Source organism: Drosophila montana, unplaced genomic scaffold, assembly GCF_035044405.1.
Source record: "Drosophila montana isolate Dmon_TW-CO22-7 unplaced genomic scaffold, ASM3504440v1 contig_2883_1, whole genome shotgun sequence".
NCBI lineage: Eukaryota > Metazoa > Arthropoda > Insecta > Diptera > Drosophilidae > Drosophila > Drosophila montana.
The window spans coordinates 286,726-299,924 of record NW_026997758.1 but is presented as its reverse complement, the minus strand read 5'-3'; the positions used below and the strand labels follow the sequence as shown (position 1 = coordinate 299,924).

At 41.0% G+C, this 13,199-nt stretch overlaps 1 protein-coding gene across 1 annotated transcript; it reads right to left on the bottom strand.

Moving 5' to 3' along the window:
* Positions 1 to 205: 205 nt before the first annotated feature.
* egl (Egl_like_exo domain-containing protein) lies at positions 206 to 12,928 on the bottom strand. The gene is made up of 8 exons (XM_064684643.1): positions 12,253 to 12,928; positions 10,514 to 10,747; positions 4,061 to 4,309; positions 2,127 to 4,005; positions 1,650 to 1,748; positions 1,338 to 1,587; positions 1,197 to 1,285; positions 206 to 1,124 (listed from the first exon to the last, which is right to left on the bottom strand). The coding sequence occupies exons 2-8, from the start codon at positions 10,677 to 10,679 to the stop codon at positions 896 to 898; spliced, it is 2,961 nt and encodes a 986-aa protein (XP_064540713.1). The 5' UTR covers positions 10,680 to 10,747; positions 12,253 to 12,928; the 3' UTR covers positions 206 to 895.
* Positions 12,929 to 13,199: the final 271 nt, after the last annotated feature.

Genomic DNA, 13,199 nt, shown 5'->3' with positions numbered 1-13,199 from the left:
ACAATTTCTTTCGAGCAGATTTTCATTGAATGTGTATATACAATTTGTTTTTTATTTAATTATGCATATTTTATAATCGTACAATTTCAATAAGTTCTCTTTACAATTTAATATCAATTACTTATATTGAATATGCACTTTGTTAATAGGTTAGAAATTTTGATTATATATTTGGGTATATTTAAAATTAACTTGGATAAACGTGTTTGTTTTTTTGTTTTTTTTTTTTTGTTTTTGGAGGTATTATGATAAAAATACAAAGTTTAGTTTTGATATGGCGACAAGGATATTTGGAAACCTCTACAAACTGTATCTATAAATGTAAAGGCGTTCGATTTTACACAGATTGGTCCAACGTTTCTTATAATATGACTTGCTTCATTTTTGTGTCAAATAAAAAGCAAATCTTGCTTAAATGTGTCAAATTTAATACACGCATTTGATTGATTGGTTCGCTAGGTTTTCATTTAATATAATGGTAAGTGTATAAGTAAAGCTTTAACTCAAATTGCTAAAAAAAAAATCAGAATGCAACACAAATTCTAAACCATCTCTCGATGAGAAGTGTGATTCAATTTTGTGAGTAACAATTTTGGCTTAGTAAAATGGTTGATTTCATTAATGAGTGAGCAAAATCAATATATCAATATATGTTTATGTTAACACAGTTGAAATAGGAGTAAATAATATACTATATAGCAAGTATTGTTAATACAATGTTCAACATTTAGGCACAAATTATATTGCTTTTCGATAGATAGAATAATTATTGCATATTTAATAGAGTTGGGCACTCCGTCTTTTGCTTCCTTTTCAAGTGGAGTCTCATCATGATAATAAAAAATAATACATATGTCTGTCTGTCTGCACATTTCATTTCTAGTTAGGAATCGGTTTAAGTTGAAGCCACCCGTTTTGGTGAATTGGCATTGGCATTGCTGTTGGTCAACGCCGCCTCCTTGGCACGCTCGTGTTCCTCTTGGAAAAAGATTTTGGTAATCACAACGTCGCCGGTGCTCAGAGTTTGCGACTCGGCATCCACAAGTTTGACAACTCGCTTGTCATTCCCTGATCTCAAAATGGGCGTTATGCTGCGCTCTCCATGGCAATTGCAGTTCTTCATGCTAAAATTGCAAATATCATATGATAGTTTTTCTTTTTGTTTTCGTTTGCAACGTTAACGTTTTTGCACTTACTTTCTTGATTTCTCGCGAATGATTTGCAGATTCTCAGTGGTCGCAATGCTGGAGCCCAATTGTTCCTGCATTGCATTGGAAGTAATAATCTGCAAAAAAGATACTTTTAGCATGGGAATTTGAGATTTTAATTTAACTCACTTGATCGCATGGCAATGTAGTCGCAGTCGTCAATATGGCCTCGAGCTTATCAATGCGCGCTATTCGATCCATCGATTTGTTTTGCAGTATTTCCTCCAGCATTTGCATTGATTCAGTCAAACTGGGCGGCTCAGAGCTGAAGCGCGGCGAGAATGTGCCCGACAGCGAATTGTCCGAAGGCACCGAATCCAAGCTTGGGAAAAAGTCGTTTTCATTTGGTTCCGCATCGTCCTCCGAGTCACTTTGATCTCTGCAATAAAATATGACAACTATTAAAATCGTTATCAACTATAAATCGTAGGGACTACGTACTTATTTGGATTGCCAGCAGATTCCATTTTCTCCAACTTCTTGGCCACTTTGTAATAGCCCTTGAGGCGCTCCTTCTCGTCCTCCGTCAAGTCCATATAGCTGCAAGTAAATGAAAGTTCTTATAATTATATACTAGCGGATATTAGGCTGCTTTCACAGGGTCAAGTTGAACTGAGCCAGATCTTTTAAATGAAATATTTCGAGAAAATTTGAACCGATTTTCGAGTGATACAGCTTTTTGAACGTGCCTTTTAAAATATGAAATTCTAAATTTTAAAACCTGGGACACGATATCTAAATGTATACCCTTTCATTTTGGGACTTCCCTGAGCTATCGAGATTTAAAGTTTGAAATGTATAATTAAGATATCTGGGCTAAATAGAGACAGACCTTTGAAAACTACACCGTGTTCGAAATTTTAAAAATTCATTCGTACTAATAAAAGTGTAAGATAGATACTCCAGTATTCGACTCACCGCAGCAGTCGTATCTCGCGATTGGAAAGCACAATACTTTTGCTGGTCTGGGCCAGTTTTTGCTTGAGATCCGACACCTCGGTGCTCACTTTGCGCTGCTTCTTTCGTATCTTGACTTCGTTGGGCTTGATCTGCATTAGGATTTGCTCGGTGCACAGCTCGGAGAATAGCTGCCGGTTTTCGGGCTTAATCTGTTGCGCCAGATTGCCAAAGAGCTGATCGTGTATCAGGACGAGGACATCGCCCGCCGCATACAGCATCATTTCGCGCGTCAGCGGTCTTTTGGCCCAGAACTTTTGATCCCGCCGATAGATTTGCTTCAGCTGATCCTTGATGGGATTACAGGGCGCATTGTATTGCTCGCACAGCGAGTTTAGCGATATATATTTGGCCTTATACACCTGCTTGCCGTTCTCCTGATACTGTAATATTGCGTGCGCCGCTTGCGTGTCAAATACGTTGCGCAGCAATATGCCAAATTGCAGATACAAATTAACAGCATCGTTGCGGCAATCGTGTATGACTTTTATCACCTGATCGTGCTCGAGCAGCGTCTTCAGGCCACCGTCGCTCACCATGGCGGGGCAGGATTGCACGTCGAACAGGAATGCCTCGCCACGAGCTGTGCCAATCTCGATCAGCGTTATCTCGCCCTTAATGCCCAGATTGATGCCCTCACAGTCGAGCGATACGGCAATGTTGCTCTCATCTTTGGCCAGCAGGTCTAGCAGAGCGTCGGTGACAAACGTTGAATGCTTCACATTGGCAATGACAGTCGTATTTTGCAGTACCTTAATCTTCCAGGTGTCGCCAACGAAATAGCTTTGACTAGGTGACGAATTGTTCTGTGCCGATGTTGCTGATGTGCCTGCAATTGTTGCAGCTGTGCCTGCAATTGTTGCTTTGGTGTTGTTGCCGCCGTGCACGGGACTCGAGTGTGCGTTCTGATTAGCTAGCGATTGTTTGTCCTTCTCCAGATTTTCAGCCAGGGTGCGTATGACCAGTGTATTTATCCGCTGCTTCAGTGTTTGATTAACGCTATTCAAACGCTCCGTTGGCGCCGTCGGTTGTTGTTGCTGCTGCTGCTGCGGCTGCGGCTGCTGTTGTGGTGCTGCTGCTCCTATGGGACCATAGCACACATTCGAGCTGGGATAATTGTTCTCGCACAGATTCTCCAGCTTCAGCTCCGACATTGGCACATAGCTGTCGAAGCCTGAATTGGGCTCGGACTTATTTTGGCTTTGGCCAAAGCCATTGCCGCCTGTCATATTCGATACGGGCGCATTTAGCTTGAAATTAGGCGATACTATATTGTTGTTGTTGTTCAGATTGTTGTTGTTCAGATTGTTGTTGCTGCTGTAACCATTGCTGCGCATGGCTGGCGAATGTAGGCGCTGCTGCACGGGACTCAAAGCCGCCTCTGGCTTTCGTGGATTCTGATTATTGTTAAGCACATTGAACTGCTCGCGAGAACGCGCCTGTGCCTGCTGGATGTGCGAGTCGCTTAGCTTGGGCTTCTGCAGCAGCGTGACTAGATTGGCCTGGATGTGAAAGCAGTCGCCGAATAGTTTGAGAAAGGAGCTCAAATCGCCGGGCGTCTTGAACATGCGCAGCCATTGATCCTGGGGAAAGTTGAGTGTCAGCAGATGGAATAGCTGATCCACCAGCAGCGGGCCCTTCATTTCGATGCACTGTGCAAAAAAGTCGAGCATTTGCTGTGTGCCGCGCGTATCGATGTTCGACTGGGGCAAATGCAATCGATCCCTGGCCGGCAAATCCGTCATATTCTCACTGCCCACCAGCACCACATGGTCGTCCGTCACCTTAAATGTGTCCGTGTGCTTCATCAGAAAGTCCGTAAACTCCTTGATGTGCTGACCTATAAAATGAACGCATTAAAAATCAGAGGAAAGGTAATTATGTCAACTACTCACCCGATATGTGACGCACTTGTGGCGATGCCTGCGACCGATGGCCGAGCAGACTGCGAACTGGAACCTCGGCAGCGGCGCCATATTGCAGCATCTTGTTCTTGAAGTAGTCTTTAGCCTCTTGGATGTAGTCGCGCTTGCCGCCGCCGCCGTTGCCATCGTCCGAGCTACTGTGCTGATACGCATTTACCTGCACATAATCGCCGTCCACCAGAAATATCGATGGATATTGGGCGAGAAATTTCTTCAGACCTGTCAGCGAGAAGCCAAAGATGTCAATTATAATTAGTAAAAGCCATTAGCGAGTCTCTCTCTCCCTCTCTCTCTCTCTCCCTCTCTCTCGCCCTCTATTAATATATCCGTCTATGCAGTAATGCAGTAAAAGTGTTAACTTAATTAATTCGCCAGCACCCCTTTCAATGTGTTCGCGTCGTAAGACATTTTAGCGCTTTAATTGGCAAAGTACTTAATGTACATTGTGTATATGTATGTATATCCACAACACATACATACACATATGTACTCTTCATAGCAGTTGATTAGTTTTTTTTGCCAGGAACTTTAAACTTAAAGCGCGCATTGTATAACTTTGCTATCATGCTGCCACATATGCCCGGTTTCCCATAATTAGCTTCATTGTAATCACTAAATCACATAAATATTTATGTGCATATCTTCTTCAGATGTATGTTGCCGCTTTAGTTGTAAAGTTGGCAAAAGTTGGGCGAGGATGGGGCTTACCCTTATATCAGCTACAATTGTGTGGGCATGAAAAGGCTAAAACTTGCTCTGACATATAGTTTTGTTGGTTTTGCGTGCACGGCGCAAATAGAAGAGAAGTATACATACAGTATGTCAAGAAAATGTTTTGACAAAGCGAAAAATGCATATTTTCCCGATTAATATGCAATTTAAACCACATAATTTTAATGCTTTTATTTTTTACATATTTTATATCGATATATTATTTTTCTTGGAACTATTTAAAAAAAAAAACATATTGAGTTCCATTACTCCAAACAATTTTTAAAAATCAATATGAAAAATTATCTATTTTTAATGGTGTCAAGAAATTGTTTTGACAAAACGTTTTTAGACCTATAATATTCATGGAAATAAGTAAAAACAAGATGCTAATACTTTATATATATTTTCGGTTAAATAGATGCAACTTAAAAGTTGATATTCTAGCAATAGTTGCTATTTTTATTATATACCAAAAAAGTGAATATTTAGACGAGTAGAGTCTAGAGAGCTCGAGCTGGAAGAAGTTTTACATACTTTTTATAATAACAAAACTTATCAAAGACAAACAAACTTAAAATGCATAAATTTCTGTGATGCCAAATCGTCACATATTCATCTGAAACGTCTAGAGTAATAATGTTTGAAATGTTTCTAAATACAATACAATTTAATTTGTAATATTCATTTAGAACAGATTATTCAGCTAAAAAATGGTATAAATGAATCTCAATCTGTTTTGCAATGCAGCCGCAATTTGTTTACAGTGTACATCTGCAGCCAAATGAAAAGTGAATGCACTCAAGCCAAGCTGTGCGAGCTATTTATTTGATAAATCAGGTCATAGTTGCTGACTGACTGACTGCCGTCAGCAGCCCAGGGAAAAACGACTGACACCCGCTCGTCACCCCTCTGGATGCCCCTCGCCCCTCTCGTCTCGTGCCACAGCCTATTGTGTGTGTAATATGACGTGACATGACAAACGCGCAGCATTTGATGAAGCGAGAGTGGAGGGAGAGGGGAAGGCAGGGAATTTGTTTGTTTTTATTGTTGCGTGTCGAGGAGGGAGCAACAACAACAACAACAGCCTCTGCTCCGTCTCCGGCTCCGAGTTGTCATTGTTAATTGTATTGTCGAAACTGAATGTGTAACAAGTTTTGCTCAAAATCGCAGCATAAATTAATCTAATTGCATTTCTCACCGGGCTTTGAAAATGTAAATGAACTTGCGAATAATCAAATTATTAAGAAATTATGCGAAGACATGTGCAGAGATTTCTGCCACCAGGAAGATTATCAATCTGAGCCGGGGATTCACATCTAACATGTGCTCAATGAGCCACAAAACTGAGAAAAAATGATGTGGATTCAGTTGAGCCTGCCCGCTTGAAAGTGAAAAAAGGTGAAATGTCCACTAAAAATGGGCCAAGCAACTGGTGCCATAATTCAAGTTTTATGTATCCTTGTGCATTACACAAATTGAAATTGAAATTTACAGGTGAAGCAGAGTGAACTCTGTGTGAAAATTGTAAGCCACACAAAAATACGAAGAAGCATAAATATTTATCTACCGCAATATACCCGCAGCAAAGCAATATAAGAGCAGCTGCGAGGGCTACTCAAACTCTTTTTGTATTAAAATCTAAAATATATATTCTGTATAGTTTAACGATCCTCGGATCAGACTGAATACAAAATGTTCAAATATAATATCTAGTAGCCCGAAACGTGATCGGCAATTGCCCAGTTTTCTTCGGCTTTAAACGGACCCTTAATGCTGCAATTATCGGGCGTACAAATGCCGACCGTATACTGAGAAATGCTGCGCGTATCGCGATAGTAGAGGATTCTCATGCAGTCGCGGATCAATGTGGATGCCTCCTTCAAGCTGAAATCCCTGTCCAGGGGCTTGCGTTCGCGCACCAGCGGCACAGCTATGAGCCGGGCAAAGCCGCTGGCCGCCACATAGTTCTCGAAGGGCGAACCGCGCGCATCCACGGCACTCAAATATGGCCGGCAACCGTCTTCGATGCCGGCAACGATTAGCTCAGCTTTGAGGGGTTTTTTGAGAGAGCGCCGGCCGTAGAGGAGCCGCGTCAGCCAGTTGACCAGCGCCATCGGTTTCATGCTCGTCCCATCGTCGCGGCACTGATCGTTGATAATCTTCTGGTCTATGGTCCGCACGATTGATTGTATATCGGCGAAATCGCCGCCGCCGCCAAGCAAGACACTGTCGCTGATCCTGATCACCCGATCGACGTTCTGGTACCGCGCCAGATTGCCGTAGGCGACCAGCGTATCGGCGGAGACCAGAATGCCGCCATCAAATCGAATGCCCAGCACCGAGGAGCCGGGCGTGATGCTAGCCGAGGGAAACCTCGTTCCAGGTAGATCTGCACTCATTAGATTGTGAAACCTTCTGGAACGACCGAAGCTGTTTAGCATATCGTTCGCCATTCGTATATAAATTTAGAGAGGTGCAGGACAAATGGATAAAACAGCCATATCAGCTGTTTAACAGAATAAAAAAGCAAACAAATTGTTGAAATATATGTATTAATCAAATAAAGACTTTTTTCCACAGCACACTAAAACTATAGTGTAAGAAATCAAACAAACGAGTTGTGTTACAAATCTCGAATACTTTACACTTAACCCTCAAGTATTTTTCTTTCGATTCCACCAAAACACTTTGAGACAGAGAAAACAGAGACAGGCGGGTAGGTGGGCAGGTGGGCGAATCCCCTGCCGCCCCCTGAGGAGCAGGTGTCTCTGTGTTGTTGGCACATTTTACGGTCACTCGCCGCCGCCTCACATATTGGACACAGTTTTCTATAAATATACACATATGCATATACATTTATATATTATATATTTATGTTTGCTTATTGAAATGTAAGCGCATGCAGAACCTTGCCACATTCTGCACATATTATACATTCTGCAAGTGGCTTGGCTGAGCAGCTAAAAGGGTTATGTGGCAATAAATTCAAGATTTTATGTGCTCAGTCGAAAAGTGAAATTTGCTTAAAATGGGGAGGTTGATATTGTTGATGTGGCCTGGCCTAAAACATGACTTCATAATGGGCTTATTAAATGACGCTTTTCTGCTCATTAGGCGCAAAAGGCGCCACTAATAAATAGCAAATTTGGTTAACTGTTAAAAGTTGTAGCTATTAATACGCCGACAAAAATCAATGTCGAGCTTTAGCGATTGCCATTTCCAACTCCATTTCTGATTTCCATTTCCCCGAGCACAAGTCAACAATCTGCCAGGCAAGCTCCGCACAAATACAAAACAACTCAACTTGAACGCACAATGCCGACACGCAATGCCAAGGAACCGGGGAGACGGAGACGGAGATGGAGCATGAGCCAAGGGTGCTAAAGGATTTCAAATGGGCCAACCGACTGCTGTCGGCATTAAATCGTTAAATTTATGCCCTGACTCTGACACGGCAGCAACCAAGCCAAAAAGGAGCGCAAGTCAAAGCTGAAATGTGTCGGAGCGGCAAATCGAACACGGATGCAGCACATCGATCATTGGAACAAGCTGCTGTCCGTTAGAAGAGACTTCACTGTACAATCTGTATATATTTTGCCGAGCCAAAATTTGTGTTGCCATTGACAAATGCGTTGCACCTTCGCTTTTTGGCAATCGATTACGCAAAAACCAAAAACAAAACATTGCGTGCTTCACGTGGAGGCCAAAATGGAATATGTTTGTGTGCAGCTATTCAACATATTCCACATCCACATCCATATCGACATCGATGTCGATGTTGTCAGCTGGCCATTAACTGGCCTGGTTGAGTTTGGCCAAATGCATGCAAAACTAGTTTTAGTTTATAGTTTTTTTAGGCGATCGCTTGTCAAATTAGCAGTGAAATGGGAACGCAGCCCATTTGAAAATTGTTTGCCCAAGCCATTATCACATTTTAGTTAATAGCCTTTAAGCTGAGAACAAACTCTCGAAGCTGTTGAGTTCGAACAAAATTGCTTGTGACGTTAATTTCGTAAATGTTTTCTTGTTTGCCCGCAAAACCCTCGTCAGTCGCTGGGGAATAGATAGAGAGAGAGAGAGAGAAAGAGAGAGAGAGAGAGAGAGAGCTATCCCAAGCCCAAGCTCATGCATTATTGAAGCAACAAATGGGCGGCTCTTACCCTCCCCCTCTCTCCCCCTCTCTCTCCCTCTCTCTCTAGAATAGTTTGCCATAATATTTGAAATTGAATTGAACATTTCTGTCACGTAATCGACACTTTTTTCTATTGCAAAGCCAAACAAGAAAAGCAAATTTACCCACATCATCATTTGGATTGCGGCTCAGTTTTTAGGTGGGCCATATGAAATGAATATTAAAGGTATAGAGAGTTGGCCCTTAACGGCTTATAAGAGGAAGAAGAATAATAAGCAAAACGTTGACAAGAAAAGGTGTCTATAGGCTGACCGGGTCGGGTCTAGCTTAGCTTTTGGGCTCTGCTTCAAGCTGGAGCTTATAGCTTCGGTATCCATTAAAGACCTTCCCTTAAAGTTGATTCGCTTCAATTTGGGAAATAGTCGAGCCAACTCTTACTAACGCTTACTAACTTGGCTATGTTCTTCGCATCTGCAAAGCTGTATTTCAAAAAACGCACGTCACGAATTGCAGTTAAAAAGACATGTGTATTTTAAAATGCGATAAGTATTTGTTGAATGCATTTGTTGCACTTCGTATTTTACGAGTGCAATTAACGCAACCACAAGCTGTGAACAAAATGTCTGTAATAAAAATGTGCCGTAAATGATAACAAATTAGCAAGGCATACGCTAAAGTAAACAGCAACTCAACTATGAAAACACGATAAAAAACAAAAAGAAAAAAAGATTGTCGTCAAAGAGATTGATATGGTCGGCTTTAACATGTAAAGTTCGCAATTGCTGCCAGGTTTCAAAATTTAATTAATAAATAATTCTCTTCATATCATACAAATTAAACTTGTGCTATTAATCACAAGGCGAAGATAAAAGAAAACTGTCGCAACTTCCATGTGAAAATCACTTTATTTCCATTCTTATTATGCGCTAATGAATCTAAATCCATTGCGTTTCTTTTTTTTTGGTAGAAAGTGCATTGCACCGACCTCCAGAAGATGTTTATTTTTAAAGTTTTTCGAAGAGTTGTGTATTTCTATTTTTAAAGCGTGTTTACGTGTGTTCATTTGTTGTTGTTGTTGTAAGTCAAAGTCGAGTGTTTTTTATATTATATGGATGAATCCAGTTTTTTTTTTTGAGGCCGGCATAAACAGACAAACAAAACGACGTCTATTATCGATTGAGGTAAAAGAAAATAACCCTGAAAACATAGCTGCCTAATAAAGTGGTAGAAAAATGTAAGCACCTGTGACCTTATAGAGAGCATGTCTTGCTCAAGCAGGCATAGGTTTCGGTTTACAGCTTATGCAGGGTATCTTTTAGTCGTGCAAACCGTTGAAACCGCTGCCTCAATGGCGACTGGCAATGACATGTGCACTTGGCCAAGTCAAGCACTTAAGCGACAAGAAAAAAAACGACAACAGGCAGCGGAAAACATTGAACCCGCTGTACAGGTGTACAAATATGTTTAGTATTAGTTTTCACTGTACCTCAGGTTTCAGGTTGCTGCCAACAGCGATATCAAAACGTAAAGTAAAATGATTTTCACTTTTGATTTCAAGAGATTTGAGCGCAACTCACCAGACTGACTACCGCCGGCAATTTGTCGCATTTCCTTGGTGAACTCCTTGTTGCCAAACTGGCAGGAGAGATCGTGGACGGTGCGTGGCTCGCCCTTGTCCAGGAGTCGCTCGAGGAAGAAGAGCAGCGTCATGTTGCGTGCCATCTCATATTCCATGGACTCCATATCGTGTGCACTTGTTTAATTATTGATGCGAGAATACGTCACGTTGCGGCTAATTTTGTTGCCGTTATCTGGAATAAGCGAAAGACAGTTGAAAGGTTTTAGTTAGTTTTAGTAGAGCAGAGAGCTTTCATTCATTTAAATACAGCAACAACAAATAACCTTATGCAATGAACGAAAAGAAAAGCTGAGACAAGTCAATGGATTGTCTGTCCTTATGTTTTTTAATGCACAGCCACTTTTGCACTTAGGCCGCTGCCGCTTTATGTTATTGCATTTTGTTTTTTTGTCTTTTTCTTCCCCTTCTTTTCTATACGTATTTCTCACATTTCTATCTCTATCACATCTGCTGGCTCGCCTCGCACTGAGCGCGCAAAGTCATAAACTCAACTTGCACGTCGGCTTTCCGGCTTAAATAATTGAAAAGCCGCCACGTAAATTTTGGTTGTGTGTGTGTGGCTTTGCGGAATAATCCCTGCGTATATCCTTGCGCCGCGCACGAATGCCGAAAAACAACTGATGCGCTAGCAGCGCTGTTGCTGCCAGCGTTAATGTTAACTAACAGTGATTCCTGAATGCTATTCCACATTCAGTTGAATCATTTAAAGCACAATCTATCTAACATTATGTTTGATTTAAACAACATTAATTTCGCAGGTTTACCAATATATAATGTTCTGTGTTAACGTTAAACAGTTTTATCTGTTAAAACTTTGGCCTTTCAATTTAACATTATGCGCCGTAAAAGGATAAACAAAGCAGAGAGTTTCAGCTGTTATTGCAGCAGGACAAGCAGGAAGAAAAGACGGCGAATTGTTGCCCTCTATTTTGAGTTGTTTTGGTTGGCGGTTGGCGTGTGAAAAACAGGTGACTGACACACAAAAAAGGTGGACAGGCAACGGAAAGAAATAACAAAGCTACACAGTCTGCAGTTTGTTTATTGAAATTAGCTTGATGAGTATGTGTGTGTGTGTGTGTGTGTGTGATGATAGCAGAAACCCGTTGACAACGTCCACACACACATAAGACCTAATACAAAATGTATTGAGAACAGGAACGACAACACAAAAACCATCGAAGCGAACATTCCAAAGCAGCGGCATTTATTGGCCAGTTCGTGGGCATGTGTGTGTGTGTGCTAAGCAGTGGCCTTAAGCATGTATTGGTAGCCAAACAAGAAACTTCAAGCACACCGATAGAATTCTTATAAGACCCGCGCTGTTAGTATTGTTGCTATTTCTTTGAGTAAAAAGAGATGGCAACATTTAGAAGCAAGTGCAAACTGATGATGACTGTTAAATGTGTAGAAAGGTAAAACAATAAAAAAAGCAAGAGAGCACAGGGCAGTGAGAAATGATAAAAAGAAAATAGCATACAAAATAATTCAGTACGCTGCAGACAAAACGCGCAAAAGCACTTACACTTACTTAGCAAAAACAATGTCAATGAAAGAAATGAGCGTACAATATGTATGTTTGTTTGTACACATACTAGGTATTTTTGCTTATTTATGTATGTACATACGTATGCTTGTATGTAAAAGCAAAAGTGAAAAATGTCAGTTATGTGTAATTACCTGCGTTATTTTTATTTGCTTAAGTGGACTTTGTAATCTATATTTAAAATACACTTGTTTCAATTTGTTGATGGCTACTTTTGTTGTTAAGGAGCTTTGTTCACACACATTCACACACACACACACACACACACGCGCGCGCGCACAGACTGATATTTGGGCCCTCTCTCTTTCTCTTCCTTTATCACATTTAAAAACGCGATACTGATCCTCGCGTTAGGGATTTTGTTAGTTTTTTTTTTGGTCAGCACTTCTAATTTGTTTTATTTTCATTCACTGAGGCTGAGCACTTTTAATTAAATTATGTGCATGAGCTTAGCATTTTTCGGCGTAATTATCTTATTGGATTCCAAGCATACAGTTCACAACTTGTTGTTGCTTACGTATGCGCTTGTATGCGTGCAAGCTGGCAGGTAAAAACAATATCCGTGTGCGCGCGTCGGTATGTGTAAGGCACTTTGATTGTGAAGTTAAAAACGAGTTGAAAACCACTTGTTGCACAAAATTTGATCAACCACAACAGCTGCGCTCTGCTGGCACAAGAACTTTAGCAATATTAATGCGTATTTAAAGCAAAGAAAACACACGTTTTCGTGTGTTAAAACGGCAAAATTTGGTGTGTGCGGAGATTTTGGAGCGATGATGACAACGCGAACGCGACTTCAGGTGTGCCTTCGATTTCGATATCGATACTCAGTAGTTTCTGTGTGAATGGCAAAAAACACAGCTGTGCAAACTATGTTAAAAAACAGTGTGACCAAGGCTGCGCAGCTGTAAATTAACAGTGCCCATTCGAGTTAACATGCTGTTACTTAAATTTATTAACAGAGCGCATTGAAATGGCGCGCATTTGAAATGTTATCAATTATTCAAAGCGATTTAAAACAACAAATGCAACAATGTCAAACATTGTGTACATAAAATGTATGCAAATGCGGCACGCGTGG

What these genes read in the sequence shown, in the direction of transcription:
- egl (XM_064684643.1), bottom strand. Translation starts at nt 10,679, where the DNA reads ATGGAGTCCATGGAATATGAGATGGCACGCAACATGACGCTGCTCTTC. An exon ending in TGCCGGCGGTAGTCAGTCTG is followed by an intron (nt 4,310 to 10,513) that starts GTGAGTTGCGCT and finishes TCTCGCTGACAG; the next exon opens with GTCTGAAGAAATTTCTCGCC. An exon ending in ACAAGTGCGTCACATATCGG is followed by an intron (nt 4,006 to 4,060) that starts GTGAGTAGTTGA and finishes TTCATTTTATAG; the next exon opens with GTCAGCACATCAAGGAGTTT.